Source organism: Erithacus rubecula (genome assembly GCF_903797595.1).
Source record: "Erithacus rubecula genome assembly, chromosome: 3".
Lineage (NCBI taxonomy): Eukaryota > Metazoa > Chordata > Aves > Passeriformes > Muscicapidae > Erithacus > Erithacus rubecula.
This window is the reverse complement of record NC_136689.1, coordinates 128,480,205-128,494,057: the sequence shown is the minus strand read 5'-3', so window position 1 is coordinate 128,494,057 and position 13,853 is coordinate 128,480,205. Positions and strand designations below refer to the sequence as shown.

Here is a 13,853-nt window from a genome sequence, read left to right as displayed (position 1 = left end):
CAATAAAATATTCAGCCATCAGTTAACTGTGTCCCTTTCCTCTTAACTGCAATGGAAGAAAAACCTTCCAAACTATTTATTCATATTTTCTTTTGCCAATTAGCTTCAATGAAGCTCAGTGTTAACTGTCAAAGTAGTTCCCAGCAACCTTCATGTGCTACATCTCCTACTGACCACTGTCTCCATTGCAATTTCTTTTCCTGCCTTTCAGTACTGAAGCACCATCACCATAAAAATCCTATTTCATAGGACTCCCAAATGTTAGAGCTGCCTCTCTTCACATGAATTTAACATCTAGGTTTTCGAGATTTAATCACTTCTGTGACTGGTTGCAAGACCCACAGCAACTGTGTTCTCATCTAGGGAAGATGCTATAGGGACATGGAAGAACAGTAAAAAACAGCCATCTTGCTCGACATGAATGTCCTTAGTGACTGAAAGGGGGAAAACAAAGAAGAAAAAAGCTAGTAAGATTTTTAGCAGAAGGTGCAATCTTCCCTGGAAGCAAAACCCATAGTTTAAAGGGAATGGGTTTGCTTTGACACTTTGTCTGCACCTCCTGACAGGAGCCTCCAACTGCTGAAATATGGAAGAGATATTTCAGAAGGGATAGTGGATTTGTAGCCTCTGCGTACACTCATTTTGCACAGGCCAAATTTCTCCTGAACAGCCACTGTTTATAAACCACTTCTCAAATGACACAGCCTCTGATTTGATTAAAGTGCCAGCTGTAAATGGATGCTGCTTTGGAGCTATTTCACAAGCAGATCAGTTTTCTCTCTGCGTGCCTGTGCTATTGTTCAAATCAGTAGTTTGGGCTAGAAACTCATCTTCCTCTCACCATCTTCTCTTTGATGTTGTGGAGCAGCCTGAGAGCACACAACCTGGCCTCCTTGGGGGTAAAACCAACTGGGAAACTCCATTCCCAAAGTGCCTTGTTATTTCTGGGAAAGCTGTGGATGTTCAGCCCATGAGGAACAGCTAGAGCTGGCCAACAAAACCACCCTCAAAAGAGGGATGGCTGGGGACTTGGCACCTGCTTTGTGCTACACTGAACTTCTCTGGAAATGTTTAAATTTTTGTATTTCTTTCAAGGGGAATTAAAACCCAAGAACTACCTACTATTTCTTCCTATATTATAAATAGCCATCCATGACAAATGGTTATTTAATGACAGAGGAACAGCAGCTAAGAAGTAGGCTGAAGTATGTATGCTGAAAGGTAAATCCTGGCTCCACTAGAGTCCATGGAATAATTCACTTGCTTTTGACCTGGAAGGCCTCCACTCCTCTCTCTGCCAGAAACAAATTTACTCTGCAATAATTTCAGAATTATTGCTGTGAATGCATTTAACCCACACATTTTATAATGGTGACTTTTTTTTTCCCAAACTTTCATTTTTGAAGGTAAATATGGTTAAGACAAGAGTAGCTAAATCAATCAAATGAAACTAATAGGAAAATAAAAAACCCTTTTCTTATCCTAGTTAATCACCTGGAGTACCTTGGCATCCTGCAGACAGGTAAGAAGGAGAAGGCAATTCCATAGAAAACCCAGACAACCCCCTAGGAACATATGCCCACCTTAAAGTTCCCAAAATTCAAACAAATTTTGTTTTCCTTAGCAGGAACTTAAAGGAAGCTGCTGTGATACAAATGAACACAACTCTGTTTTGCAGCTGCCTGCACAGGAACACCTGCCCAGGTGACACAAAGTCTCAGAGATACACCCACCATGTACACTGTGCACGCCAGCTCTGTCCATGCCAGCTTACAGAGACAGTCACAGAGGGGCTGCCTACAGCCTCTCTTCCCTCAGCTCCTGCACAGTGCCCAGGATGCCTGGTGAGCTCCTCTAGTCATGCTCAGCTGCATTTCTCAACAGACAGGTCTGTTCTACACAAAAAACAAGTGATCATACAAACTTTGTGGTGGGGCCTGGACAAGAAGAGATGCCCTGGATGTCCAGTCAGAAGGAATGGATGCTCAAAAGGGCCTCTGTGGGAGCTGGAAGAGAAAGTGGCAAGTAAGAGGCTACAACCACAGTGAGAAGCAATGTCAGGTGAGTGTCAAAATCTCAGTCTACCAGGTACTGGTGGATCTACAAACAGCACCAAACACTTGGCAGAGACCTCACTTTGATCCTAGACATGTTATGCCAACACCTCTAAACAGGGAAAGCAAAGCATACTGTATAGGAGAAACAGATCATAGGTTCCTAGAATTATTTGTGTTGGAAGGGACATTAAAGATCCTCTAGTTTCAACTTCCCTGCCACGGGCAGAGATACCTTCAACTAGACCAGGCTGCTCAAAGCCCCATCCAGATTAGCCTTGAACACTTCCAGGGATTTGGCATCCACAGCTTCTCTGGCAGCCTGCTGCAGTGCATCACCACCTTCACAATGAATAATTTCTACCTTATCTCCCATCTAAATCTGGCCTCTTGTAAAGCCTTGGAGTCCTTCATTGCAGAGCTGAAGAGAGGAAATGCAGAGCAGATCAGACAAGGGAGGGAGAAGGGAGATCAGGCATCTCCAGAACTGCCCAGTTTTAAACAGATGTATTTTAGTCCAGGTTGTGACAAAGCTCACCATATTCACTTCTGAATATGTGAGTCTCAGCCACATTTTGACACAATTTTCTGGTCTCAGAGGTCTTTTCTAGATTAATTGACCCAAACATTGGAGAGGCAGCAGAACCACCTAATACTCCTCACTGAAGAATCCCAGGACAGAGAGAAATGGTGTGTGCAATATTAGACATTGAAAAACCCACTTCCATGGAAAATGAGTTTTCATCAGCTCTGAATCTTACTAAGCTACCTTGCTTCAGTCTGTGACACATGGTGATGGAAACCTTGGCATGTACTTTGCTGCTCATTATAGGAACTTCCTTTCAGCCTTTCAGCTTTCAGAACAATCTAGAAACTGCAGTTTTCTGCACAGCATTCTAGCCTGACTTCTCCAGGAATGCCGGCCTCATTTCTTCCAGAGCAAAATACAACCTTATGGTGCCAGCCTGATGTCATCTCTGTTGACATCTGGAATTAACAGCCTGGAAAGTGCATACTGGAACTCTTCTTCACTGCCTGAAGCCTTCATTTCTACTCAGGGCTTTTTCCCTGACTTCTGCACTCCCATCAGCCACAGCCATCAGCCTGTGGCACACCTGCTGGCATCTGCTCCCACTGTTTACAGAGCAAAGTCCCTTGAAGTCCTCTTACCCCAATCCTCCCACCTTTAACAGGTCCCCTCCCATCAGAACTAACAGATTTCTGTGTAATCCACCAGACCTGCAGCTGCCGAGTAGCAAAGCAGGTGGGAATAAATCTGTCCCAGTGGATATAATTCAGAAACTTTTTCTGATGTGAAAGTTCCTGATCCACTGGAACCAAACATTTGTGGAGCAGGAGGCTGGATAAGACCTCCAGAGATCCTTGCCAAACTATGTGCTTCTACCAGTCTGAAAACTTCAGGAAATGCTGACTGTCATCAAAACTGAATTTCAGACATGACAGCAGTGATCCCACAGGAGTTATTTTGTATGGTATTTCCAAGTTGGCAGAATTCTTGCACAGAAAATATACCAGCAAGAAACTTGTTTTGCTGGTTGGATGTTGGTGCATTCATAGCTGGACCTTCCTAAGGAAGCTGCTGCTTTACCTGTAAACTTGAAAATAGCACTATCTACACACGGAGGAGCTGTGCAATGTAGGCAGCCAAATTTCTCAGGCCAAGACATACAATGTTGTCTTAAAGACATTTTGTAAAGAAAAAAAACAACCTGGCTGGGTTCTTAAGGGCTTTTTCATGACTTGGCAAATATGAATTTTTAAATACCACTTCAGTATTGGACGCTCACATCCAACAGACTGAGGAAAGTGAGAGAACTTCAGAAAAACCTTCTATTTTGAAGTTTTTAAAAAACATAAGTTGTAAGAATGAGTACTTCTACAATCAGAAAGCAATTCTATTTGAAGTAAAATTCAGATAATCAAAGGGCCATCAAGCTGTAATCCCCATAATTATCTTCCAAGAAGAAGTGGCCAAGGCAGGCATTCAATGCTACCACTTCCTGGCAATGCACAACTCAACCAGTAAGATGCAGCCTCACATCCCTGAGCTGGAATTTCCTCCATATTCCAAACTCATGTCAGAATAACATCATCAGTTGAGCACTTGGCTTTGTGTCCTCTCACCTATGCTTAGTTGCCATTTTAAACACTAGTGTAAACTTCTCATGTGAACAAGAGCTGACATTTGCACTACTCAAGTTTATTCTGGCTCTGAATGCAAGTTCCAGTGGAATAAATTTTTAAAAAATTTTTGCTATGCAATGGCTTAGCAAATGGCTACAATTGGGTTTAGACACAACAGAAAAGGAGTGCTTGGAAAGGCAGCAGGAGGCTGCTGAGGCCTAACAGATGTGCACTCCCTTAGGGCTTTCCCCAGCTCCTTTTCTGTATCTAGCAGGTTTCCATAACCCATTAACTTTTAAAGGCTGTGTTAATGGTGAAAGGCAGAGAGTAATGGAAATCTCTTCCTTATGCCCACCCCCTTAGAGAATTTCAAAGAACAAGTCACAGCATTTGGAAATGTAAATGCTTTGGAGCTACATCTTGAACAGAAAAGCAAACAAATATCTGGAACTTCTCAAAACCTACCCAAAATTCTTGACAGCATTCAGAAGGGCTCCGCAGGAATTCATGTGACCCGTCTTCCCACTGTTCAATGGAAAAGAGGAATGACTGCCAAAGGGAAATATTCTTTTTTTTTTTTTTAGTCTGGGGAAGAAAAAAAATCAAATTGAGAAGCAAGCCTTTTCAGGTGATTATCAAAACATGCAAGTGATTCTGATAAAATAACTGATACCAGCACAGATCACAAGAATCTCTTACACAAATACTTTCAGGAAAAGCATAAAGACTGAGGTTAGAAAAAAAAAAAAGGCAGAAAAAAACCTAACAAACTTCGGTACAATCAAACACAGGAGTAAATAATAAATAAACTCTAAGCTCTGTCTTAACAGGAATAAAAATTAAAAAGGTAAACATGGACCTACTAGTTTTTACAAGCACACCTACTGCACTGTGTCACTGCCAAACAGAATGAGTCCTATTCCATACCTTGTAGATTTCCAGAAACCTGGTAGCATTTCTCTTCCAGGATAAGCTAAATTACTTATTTGTATTCTTGAAGGCATTTGACCATCACTGTCACTTGAGAACAGAACATATGGGAAAAAGTTGATTTGAGAATAAGAAATCTGGAATTCAACAATTGAATATTTTTTCTCTCTGACATTTCCTCGCATTAACGATAGTTGGAAAAAAAAAAAACCAACTTCACAAACTCCCCAGATCTCTGGGCAGCAGGCAGATGCATCAGCTGATTCTTGCATTAGCTCCTTTCAGCTATACTGGAGAAAGACTAGGAAGAAAAGGGAGTGGAAGATGAGAAGTTACAAAGTTCCTTAAGGTCTGAAAGTCGGGGAACAAACAGAGACTTTTAGGGCTTATGATTATACAGACTCAGAAACCAATTCTAACTCACTGAATTAGCTTCTAGAGGTTTTCACTCCTCAAACACTGAAAAATTTTGCGTCAGTTTTCCAAATTTCAGATTTCCTGAAAACAAGCGAGAGCAGGCTGCAAAAATAGCAAATTCCAGTTAAAAAAAAAAAAAAAAAATCACCAAAATCAAAGCTTGGTACAATCCCTGCTAGGGTGTTTAGTTTCTATAGAAACAAATTACTGACTTCGCTACTCAACCTTCGGTACATTGAGATGTTAATTTGTTAAAAACAGCTGCATTGGCAAGGTGCAATCTTTTGGAGGTTCAGTTAAACCCTGTTCAGAGGGAAGGCATGCAAGGCCAGCTCACCAGGAGCTTCACAGCGTGGTAGTTTTGTATTCTGATATACCACCAACCTAGTGGTTAATCTAGAGAAGACTGGAAAGGGACCGCATCGAGACACATAAATACCTTAAAGGAATGTCTCAAGAGGATGGTGCCTAGGGATTGAACAAGGACTAAAGGCCATGGACTGAAATATAAGTTCCACTTGAAGGTAAGGTAGAAGTGCATTATGCAGAGTGGAGAAGCACTGAACAGGCTGCCCAGGGATGCGGCTCCCCCTCTGAACACGGTCCTGTGTCACCTGCTCCAGCTGACCCTGCCTTGGCAGAGGGGCTGGATCATCTCCAGAGGGCCCTTCCAACCCGAATAACTCTGGGAGCCTCCCTAAAAAATGGAAAAATCCCGTCTGCTGCAGGGAGGGCTGACTAGACTCGCAACTGGAAAGGACAGAGCCCGCACCGGCGGCGGAGAGAGGGTGCCGACGGGTGCTGGTCTGGAAGCACCTGCGGGCATGGGGGGGGAAATCCCTGTCCCCCCCCGAGGGGGCCCCTGGTGAGCAGCACACGGAGGCCTCGCACACCGCCGCCCCCGCTTCCTCCCGCAGCCGCTCCGGCCAAGAGGAAGCGGCTCCGCTCCCGCCCCGCGCCTCAGGGGAAGCCGCGCGCGCCGCCCGCCGCCGAGCCGCTCTGGGCCGGGGGGGGGAAAAGGAGAACCGGGGGAGGCACGTGGTCCTTTACGTCCCTCTCGCGCAATGACGTCATCGCGCCCCGCCGCGAGGGCGGCGCGCCGGGCCAATCGGTGGCGCGCTTAGTGGCAGGGGAGGGAGCCGCGCGCGCCAGTCAGCACGAGGCTTGCACGCGCGCCGCCGCGCGCGCCGGTCACGCCCCGCCCCTTCCCTGTCGCGGCGCACGGAGGGCGGGGGAGGGGGGAGGGAGAAGGGCCCGCTGGAAGCCAAGATGGCGGCGCGTGCGTGAGCGCGGCGCGGGCCCAGCTCCGAGCGGCGCCGTTGCGGCCGTTCCGCCCCGCCCCGCGCCCGCAGCGCCGCGGCCGCCGAGAGCCCGAGACTCCGCCGGGCGGCCCCGAACCACCCCGGGGGAGGGACGGAGGCCGAGAGCCCCCTCCCCCGCCGCCCCCATTGTGTACCCGGCCCCCGCCCGCCCGCCTCCCGCCGCGCCGGGGGAAGCACCGGCGCGGAACATGACCTCGATCCACTTCGTGGTGCACCCGCTGCCGGGCACCGAGGACCAGCTCAACGACCGGTGAGGGGGGGCGGAGGGAGGGGCCCCCCGGGGGCGAGGGGAGGGGCCCCGGGGCGGCGGGGCCGGCCCGACCCCCCCCGCCGGGCCGCGGTGCCGCCGGCTCCCGGCGCGTCCCGCTCCGAGCGGCCTCTCCCGGCCGCCGCCGCCGCCGCCAACTGCGCCCCGCGCCGCGCTCGGGGCCGCGACCTTCGCCGCGGGCCCGCGCGGGCTCCGGCCGGCCGGGGAAACCCCGGCGGCCGGCCCGGGAAGGGGGTTCCCGGGGATCCCTGGCGGAGGAGCGAGAACGTGGCCGGATCAGTCAGGGACGGAGCGCGGCAGACAATGCGGGTGGGGGATCGCGGTGTGCGAGAGAGAATGACGGGAGCGGGGATAAAGGCGGCAGCGCTGTCACACGCTGCGCCGGTGTGCGCTGCCTTGCCCTGCTCACGCACCGGGTGCTGGGTACAAAAGGAGGCGCGATCTCCGAATCACTGATAGAGTGCGGCTTGGCTGAGATGGGCATGACAGCTGCCAGCCTGGAAACCACGCAAATAACTTTATGTAGGATTGGGGGAGAGAGATTGCAGGCTGGGGAGAAACTGGAGTGCTTGGAGAGAAAATGAATCTGTGGACCAAATTTTCTTCATTGCTTGACGTGTATTTGACAGTTCTGTGTGGCTGTCAAATATTTTTTCTGTAGCAATTGCTAATGGTGAGTGTAATAGCTTTCAAATTTTACTTCTCTTCTTTTATATAGGAATTCTTAAAAATAAGTAAGTTCGTCTTTGATTTCTCACAAATTTATGTGTGAATAAATCGCAATATTTAATCATCACCGGTTAGAAACCTAAAGTGATTTGCATTAAAGATAAATGTTATTTAAGGATTCTCAACAACGTCTGAATATTTTTAAGTCTTTAAAAGCATAAACTCTTGTTTATACTCTTCTGGTTTTGATACTACCAGTAGGTCAGGGTCCAACTCACTTCAGAGTTATTTGTAGTTAGGTCATTTTCCCTAGACCAGTCTTTGCTGAGATGCCTCTTGAAACAGGTGAGGTTTGAGAGTGTATGATGAAGAAAATAAGTAGTTTTGAGGACAGAATTTCTGTATAACTACATAATCTATATGCTTACACAGGGTAAAGAAAAGATAAAACAGATTCAAATCCTGAAGTGTGTTAGTGTGGAGTGTTTTTTTCCCTTAGCCTGATAATATGTTTTACAGAATTCTGTTTCCTAGGAGGCCTAGCCATTCCTGTGGGATCGATTTGCTTTCTCCATAGGTACTACATTCAAATTTGGCATAGACCATCCTCCTTTAAAGTGACAAACTGAGAGATGATGCTGTTCTAGGAGTTCTTCCACTTATTGTTTGCACTGTTTTGGTTTGGAGTAAGATCTAGTAGGGCTTTGAACTTGGAAGGACCCCAGTGGGTTTTCTTTTCTTTTTCTTTTTATGTTGATAGGCCCTAAGAAAACATTTATCATGTAATTACCACGCTTTGCTTCAAGTGAGAGAGCTCATCTGTTTTTTTTTTTTTAATGTTACCTCTTCTGTTGACATATTGATATAAAATATGAGTCCCTTTCAGTCTTCAAAATGCTTACTCGTCTTTTAAATATTTTTCTTCTTACCACAGCAGCAGCTTTTGCAACTACTATTTGATACAGGAAGCTTCAAAATGTGTGTTAATCAATGTATGGAGAAAACTGCAGAAGTGCTGTTAAGTAGTGACTATTCTGAAAAATCTAGTGACTCCTTGATCTGAGCTGCAAGTTAGAAATTTCGACTTCATAAATGTAATTTTACTAAAAGTGCAGTAGCTGTGTATCAGAACTTGTAATGCAGTGAAATCAGAATGATTCATAATTAGGGTTGAGGCACACACATATGTGCTGGAAATGCTAGTTCAATTTTGTCAGTAGTATTACTGCTTATTACTATTCTGTCAGTGTAGATCATGATCTAGATAGCTTAATAAATTACCATACACATATTCATAGAAGTTAGGATCTTGGAACATCTCGTGTCTCTCCTCTTTCCTCTCTCACTTTATAGGCTTTTTTGAGTCTGTGCTGCAGTCATTGGTCAGTCAGGGCTTTTTTCTGTCTGTATTCTGAATGATAGTTGTTTCTCAAATCAGATTTTGCAATCATAATACTGCATTGTGTGCTTTCAGTTATGGATTTCTGTCCTGCATCTAAGGAGTAATCACTTGAAACACAAGGCATTTATTAGTGCACTCCCTGTGTGTTCAGGATACAGAACACTGTTGAATGTTTGTAATCAAGTATTTGATACATTTTGCTTAATAACCAGTGTGATATGTGAAGGCAGTGAAGTGTTTTTGGAAACCATCTTTGTCCTGAAGTATTGCTCTGTTCTTAAGTAGTCAAGAAAATGTGAGGAAGTAGTTTTTTCTAGCTTGGTTTGGTGCATTTTCTGTCATTCTGTTCTACAGAACTGTTAGGTTTTCTGTATAATTTGTTATCACACTTACTCATGCACCAACTGTGAGAATGGTAAAACAACCTCAAAGAAAAGAGAACCACAGATAATCAGAGGACTCCTTAACACATCTATTCACCATCAGAAAATACTTCTTAGCTAGTGTTTTTGAAAATGTAGGTTAATATTGTACCTTGATGGTAATTATTAGTTGTCTCTCAAATAAGCTAAAAGAGTGTTAACTTCTTCACTCAGATGTCTGGGAGCTGGGAGTTCACAGAGGACAAGGTCATACTTAATTTTGTAGTTGTATTAGGATTCATCTTTTAAAATGGATACTAGGCTAAGCTTTTGTTTAGGATGAACTGAGGTAATTGAGGTTTTTCTGGTAAATTTATTAAGGAAGATAGGTAACTTGGAATTTCTTTCCCAAGCAATTTGTTTGCAAACTGAGTTTGAGCAGTTTAATGGGAGAAAAATTCCGTATGGCTTGCAGTTTGAGAAACAACTCCATAGGGTATTTGGGATGTAAATAATTAATGGCTTTAATATTTGAAAAAGAAATGTCCAGCTTCTCTTGCAATGAGCATATTTTAGGTTAAGTATATTTTGTTGGTTATCCACCTCTTTAGGGGTTGGAGACTTCGTGCTTTGTGAAGGAAGTTTGACACAGTTTCATAGATAAGTTAATCTTAGTAAATTCTTAAGTATATTTCTTAATTTTATATTGGGTTAGGAAGTGGGTGTAACCATGACAAATAGCCTTTTCTTGGCTGTTATGAAACCCCACAGGAGCAGTTTAACTTGCTGCTCTGGGAAGAAGGGGAGTCTTTCACCTTACATAAATGGCTTTCCATACATGAACTAACCTTCAGGGACAGGATTAATCTCAAAGATTTGACTTTGTTTTTACCTTGTACTGAGAAAATTCTTTTCAGCTAAATTGTTTATGTCCTAGCATAGAGTAATGTTAATGTGGTCTTTTCTCTCCTCCAGAAGATGAGATGTAATGAATTTGGTTAAATAGAGGGTATTCTGAATATGAGTGTTTAGAAGTGTCATGTAGTAAGTTTTCTGGCAGTAACATCTTTGAAGCCAGTAGCACACCTGAGAAAAGTTAATTTGAAGCTTCACTGAGTCTGTGTGTAGAGTCAGCTTTGGGGGAAGAAAGGATGATCTTGTTCTTTACGTGACTTTGTTTTCCCTTAATAATACATTCGGTTCCTGTCTCTGTTATTTGAATGTTACTTACTTTAGGCTGTGTCTGAACTGAAAATTTAAGTTGTGTACTTTGCATTGCCTGCATTGTTTGCACTCTCTGATAATCAATCTATGTGGGAAAAAAAAACAAGCTAGCAAGAACTTACGTTTTGAATCTGCACATAAATTTAAGGCACTGTGCAAGTGATCAGTGGATATGTGGCTGCTACTCTGGCAAACGCCACCCCCCCTTGCATTTACTGATGAGCAAATCTGTTAAAAATCTCAAGCAGATGTTGCTGGAAGGAGCTGGTTTAGGGTGTGGTGTGGCTGTGCAGGGAGCCAGCAGGGATGTGGAGCTGGTGTCCTGGCCCCACACATCTGCAGCAGCCGCGCACAGGGAGGAGGAGAGAGCTCCTGATAAGGCAAGTGTTCATGTTACAGTGATAATGCACCCCCTGAACCCGCTCTGCTCTGTCGACAGGCCTGCTGGGAGGGTACCTGGCCTCTTGTGTAGAGGAAAGCAGCCTGAGCACAAACTCCTCTGCTGTTACTTGTGTCTGATCTGCATGTCTGCCCCAAGGTGGGGAAAAGAGGGGATTGACTGATGCGTTCTTAAATAGAGAATCTGCAAGTTTTGTGCAGATAATACAGGACTTTTAGCTTAAGTGATTTATTTTGGTGTGCTTTAAACTCTTCCTAATCTACTTTAGCAAAAGTGCAGGTAGCCTGCTTCAAACAGGAGTAGGTGGTTTAATTACTGGGAAGACATAATTGATACAATATTTGAATTTCCTGAGTTACGGATGCTTGATAAACTTTAGTAGTGGGCAAAGTGTTGGATGTGATTTTAGGATTAATTTATTGAAAGCACAGCCAAATTTAGATTGACCTCTTTCAGAAGAGAAGGAGGGAGTGGTTATTATTGCATTATCATCAGACTCCTAGTTGGAAACACTTTTTTAAAAAGAAAAAGGTTTGGCTGCCTCAAAAGATTTGCACCACCACTATGGTAATATAGACTGTTATAGGATTAATGCATGCAGCAATGCATTAAAATTTGATCTTAGTATTGTTACTTAAGAACAATACTTTGGGAAGTTACACATCAGAAGTTACAATGTTATTTCATGTCTGGTTGGATGTGGAAGGTTACTTTTACATAGGCTGGTATTCCAGGCCTTTTTGGACTTTGCTCTGGGTCCTCTTCTGGTTACAGTTGCTTGCTATGCCCCAGATGCTGCTTTTGAGACAGTACATATGTAATGGTCTGTGAATGTTCTTGCTGAAACTTTCCTGAGATGTTGTAAGTCAAAGTAATTGCTCTCTTCGGAAGGCGGAGGTTTGTTTTCCCTGCCTCTTTCGTTGCACTAACTGTAAGTTTCTGATCCATAGGAAACTGACTTAACTTGCTAAAATGATATAAAGATAGCCCTAGTAAAATGAAGTAAATATTATCTAGTGCATTAGGAAATTGAAATGGTTTATCTCCTTGTTGGGTGCACATCAGAATATTTTAAAAAGTGCTGCAGGAGGGAGGGTTGGTAGTGAAGAACAGGGAAGAGGAAGCAGGGTTGAGTTCCTTCCATTTTGAAAGCAGCAGGTTTATTTTGGCTACTGTAATGTGAAACTGTACTGTGAATGTGATCTGGGCTGAGAGTAGTTGTGACCTGTCACGAGGAATTTAGTAAAATAGTAATTGGGCCACAAATGTTGCTTCCCTTTTCCTTCTCAAATCACATGTAAGGTTTGAGCATATTTGTTGGACCAATGATAAAGTAAGACTAATGGACTAAGATTTAACAGCTGTATTTTAAGCTTGGCACTGCAAATCAAAGCTGTCAGAGAACAACATTTTTAATTCTGAGAACAGTAAGGTATCAGTTAACATTTATGCACTAAATATTTGTAAAAGTTAAAAACTACAAACAATAACATACATTTGAGGTAATTTTTGGTGAGGTATTTATTTATGAAATATTCTGATTGCCATGTAGGATGTTTGTCAAATTTGTGATTCAGCCAAAAAATAGATGTGAAAAGTATAACAGTTTCTTTCTTAAACTATCTAAAGTAGATAACTATGCAGTACACAGTTATATTGACATGAAGGATGCCTTGACACGAGGAAAAACAACCAAGGATGTACATCAGCTTGGCAAACTGCACTATGTTATGGCTGCTTTCTCACAGTTCGGTCACAGTTAATCATTTGTGATTTAAACAGGTGGTATTATGTATTTGAAACTCGTATGAAGAAGAGAAGGGGGTTTAAGGTATTTTATTTTAGTGATTACACTAGCAGCTATCTAATTTGCAGTTAAATTTGCAAGAAGCTTAGTGTACAAATTGCTGTTTTGTCTTTCTCTTCATCAGCAGCCATTTATGCAGGAAGAAATCATACACAAAAAAAAGTACTTGTGCTTTTCAGTTGTACAAACATGTTTTTCACCTTGAATTAATTGAAGTCCACCAAGGATTTGGCTCTTAGAAACAACTTCACATAGGAGACTGCAGTAGCTGGTCTCTGTATGTGCCCCAGAGAAAATCTGAAGACAAGGCCTGGTTGCAGTAGTTAGAGGATTTTAAATTGAGAGGGACAGTTTGCAGAAAAAAGATGTTGAAATAAATGTGCAAATCTAATTTTCACAGTCCACACATGTATTTTGTCCAAAACCTTAAGTCTGACAATATAAGTGAGGATGACACAGCATTAGTTACTCTATTACAGGAATAATTATCTGGACTTCAGATCTTATTTGCTCTTTCTGGCATAGAACTATTTTGACAATAAACTCTATGCTCTATTTCTAAAAGTCTTTCTGTGCTTAAAAAATGCAGTTCACCAAGACTGCTTTCTTTTCTCTTACCCTTCCCCTCTAGGGAAATTAGTATTTTGCTCCTTTTTAAAGAAATTTTTTATTTTATATGAGAGAACACATACTCACTGATACAAAGGTAAAAAGTGTGACAGTTCTAAACAGTTGAAATGTACTATAAACTTAAATAGAAAGGTTTAAGATGGGAGCACTGGTCTGCATTTACATAAAACTGCCAGTTTGGTTCCAGGTGAGGAGTGATGTAACCATTAAACTTGCTGTCTTT

The 13,853-nt window shown here is 43.2% G+C and overlaps 1 protein-coding gene across 9 annotated transcripts in view; it reads left to right on the top strand.

Moving 5' to 3' along the window:
• The first annotated feature begins 6,777 nt into the window (after positions 1-6,777).
• UBR5 (ubiquitin protein ligase E3 component n-recognin 5) overlaps positions 6,778-13,853 on the top strand; it is an 84,887-nt gene continuing 77,811 nt past the window's right edge. For all 9 annotated transcript variants that reach the window (XM_079301382.1, XM_079301381.1, XM_079301378.1 and 6 more), the window contains exon 1: positions 6,778-7,118. In XM_079301382.1, coding sequence (XP_079157508.1) covers positions 7,057-7,118 — 62 coding nt within the window. In that variant the 5' untranslated portion in view covers positions 6,778-7,056. The remainder of the gene's footprint in view (positions 7,119-13,853) is intronic.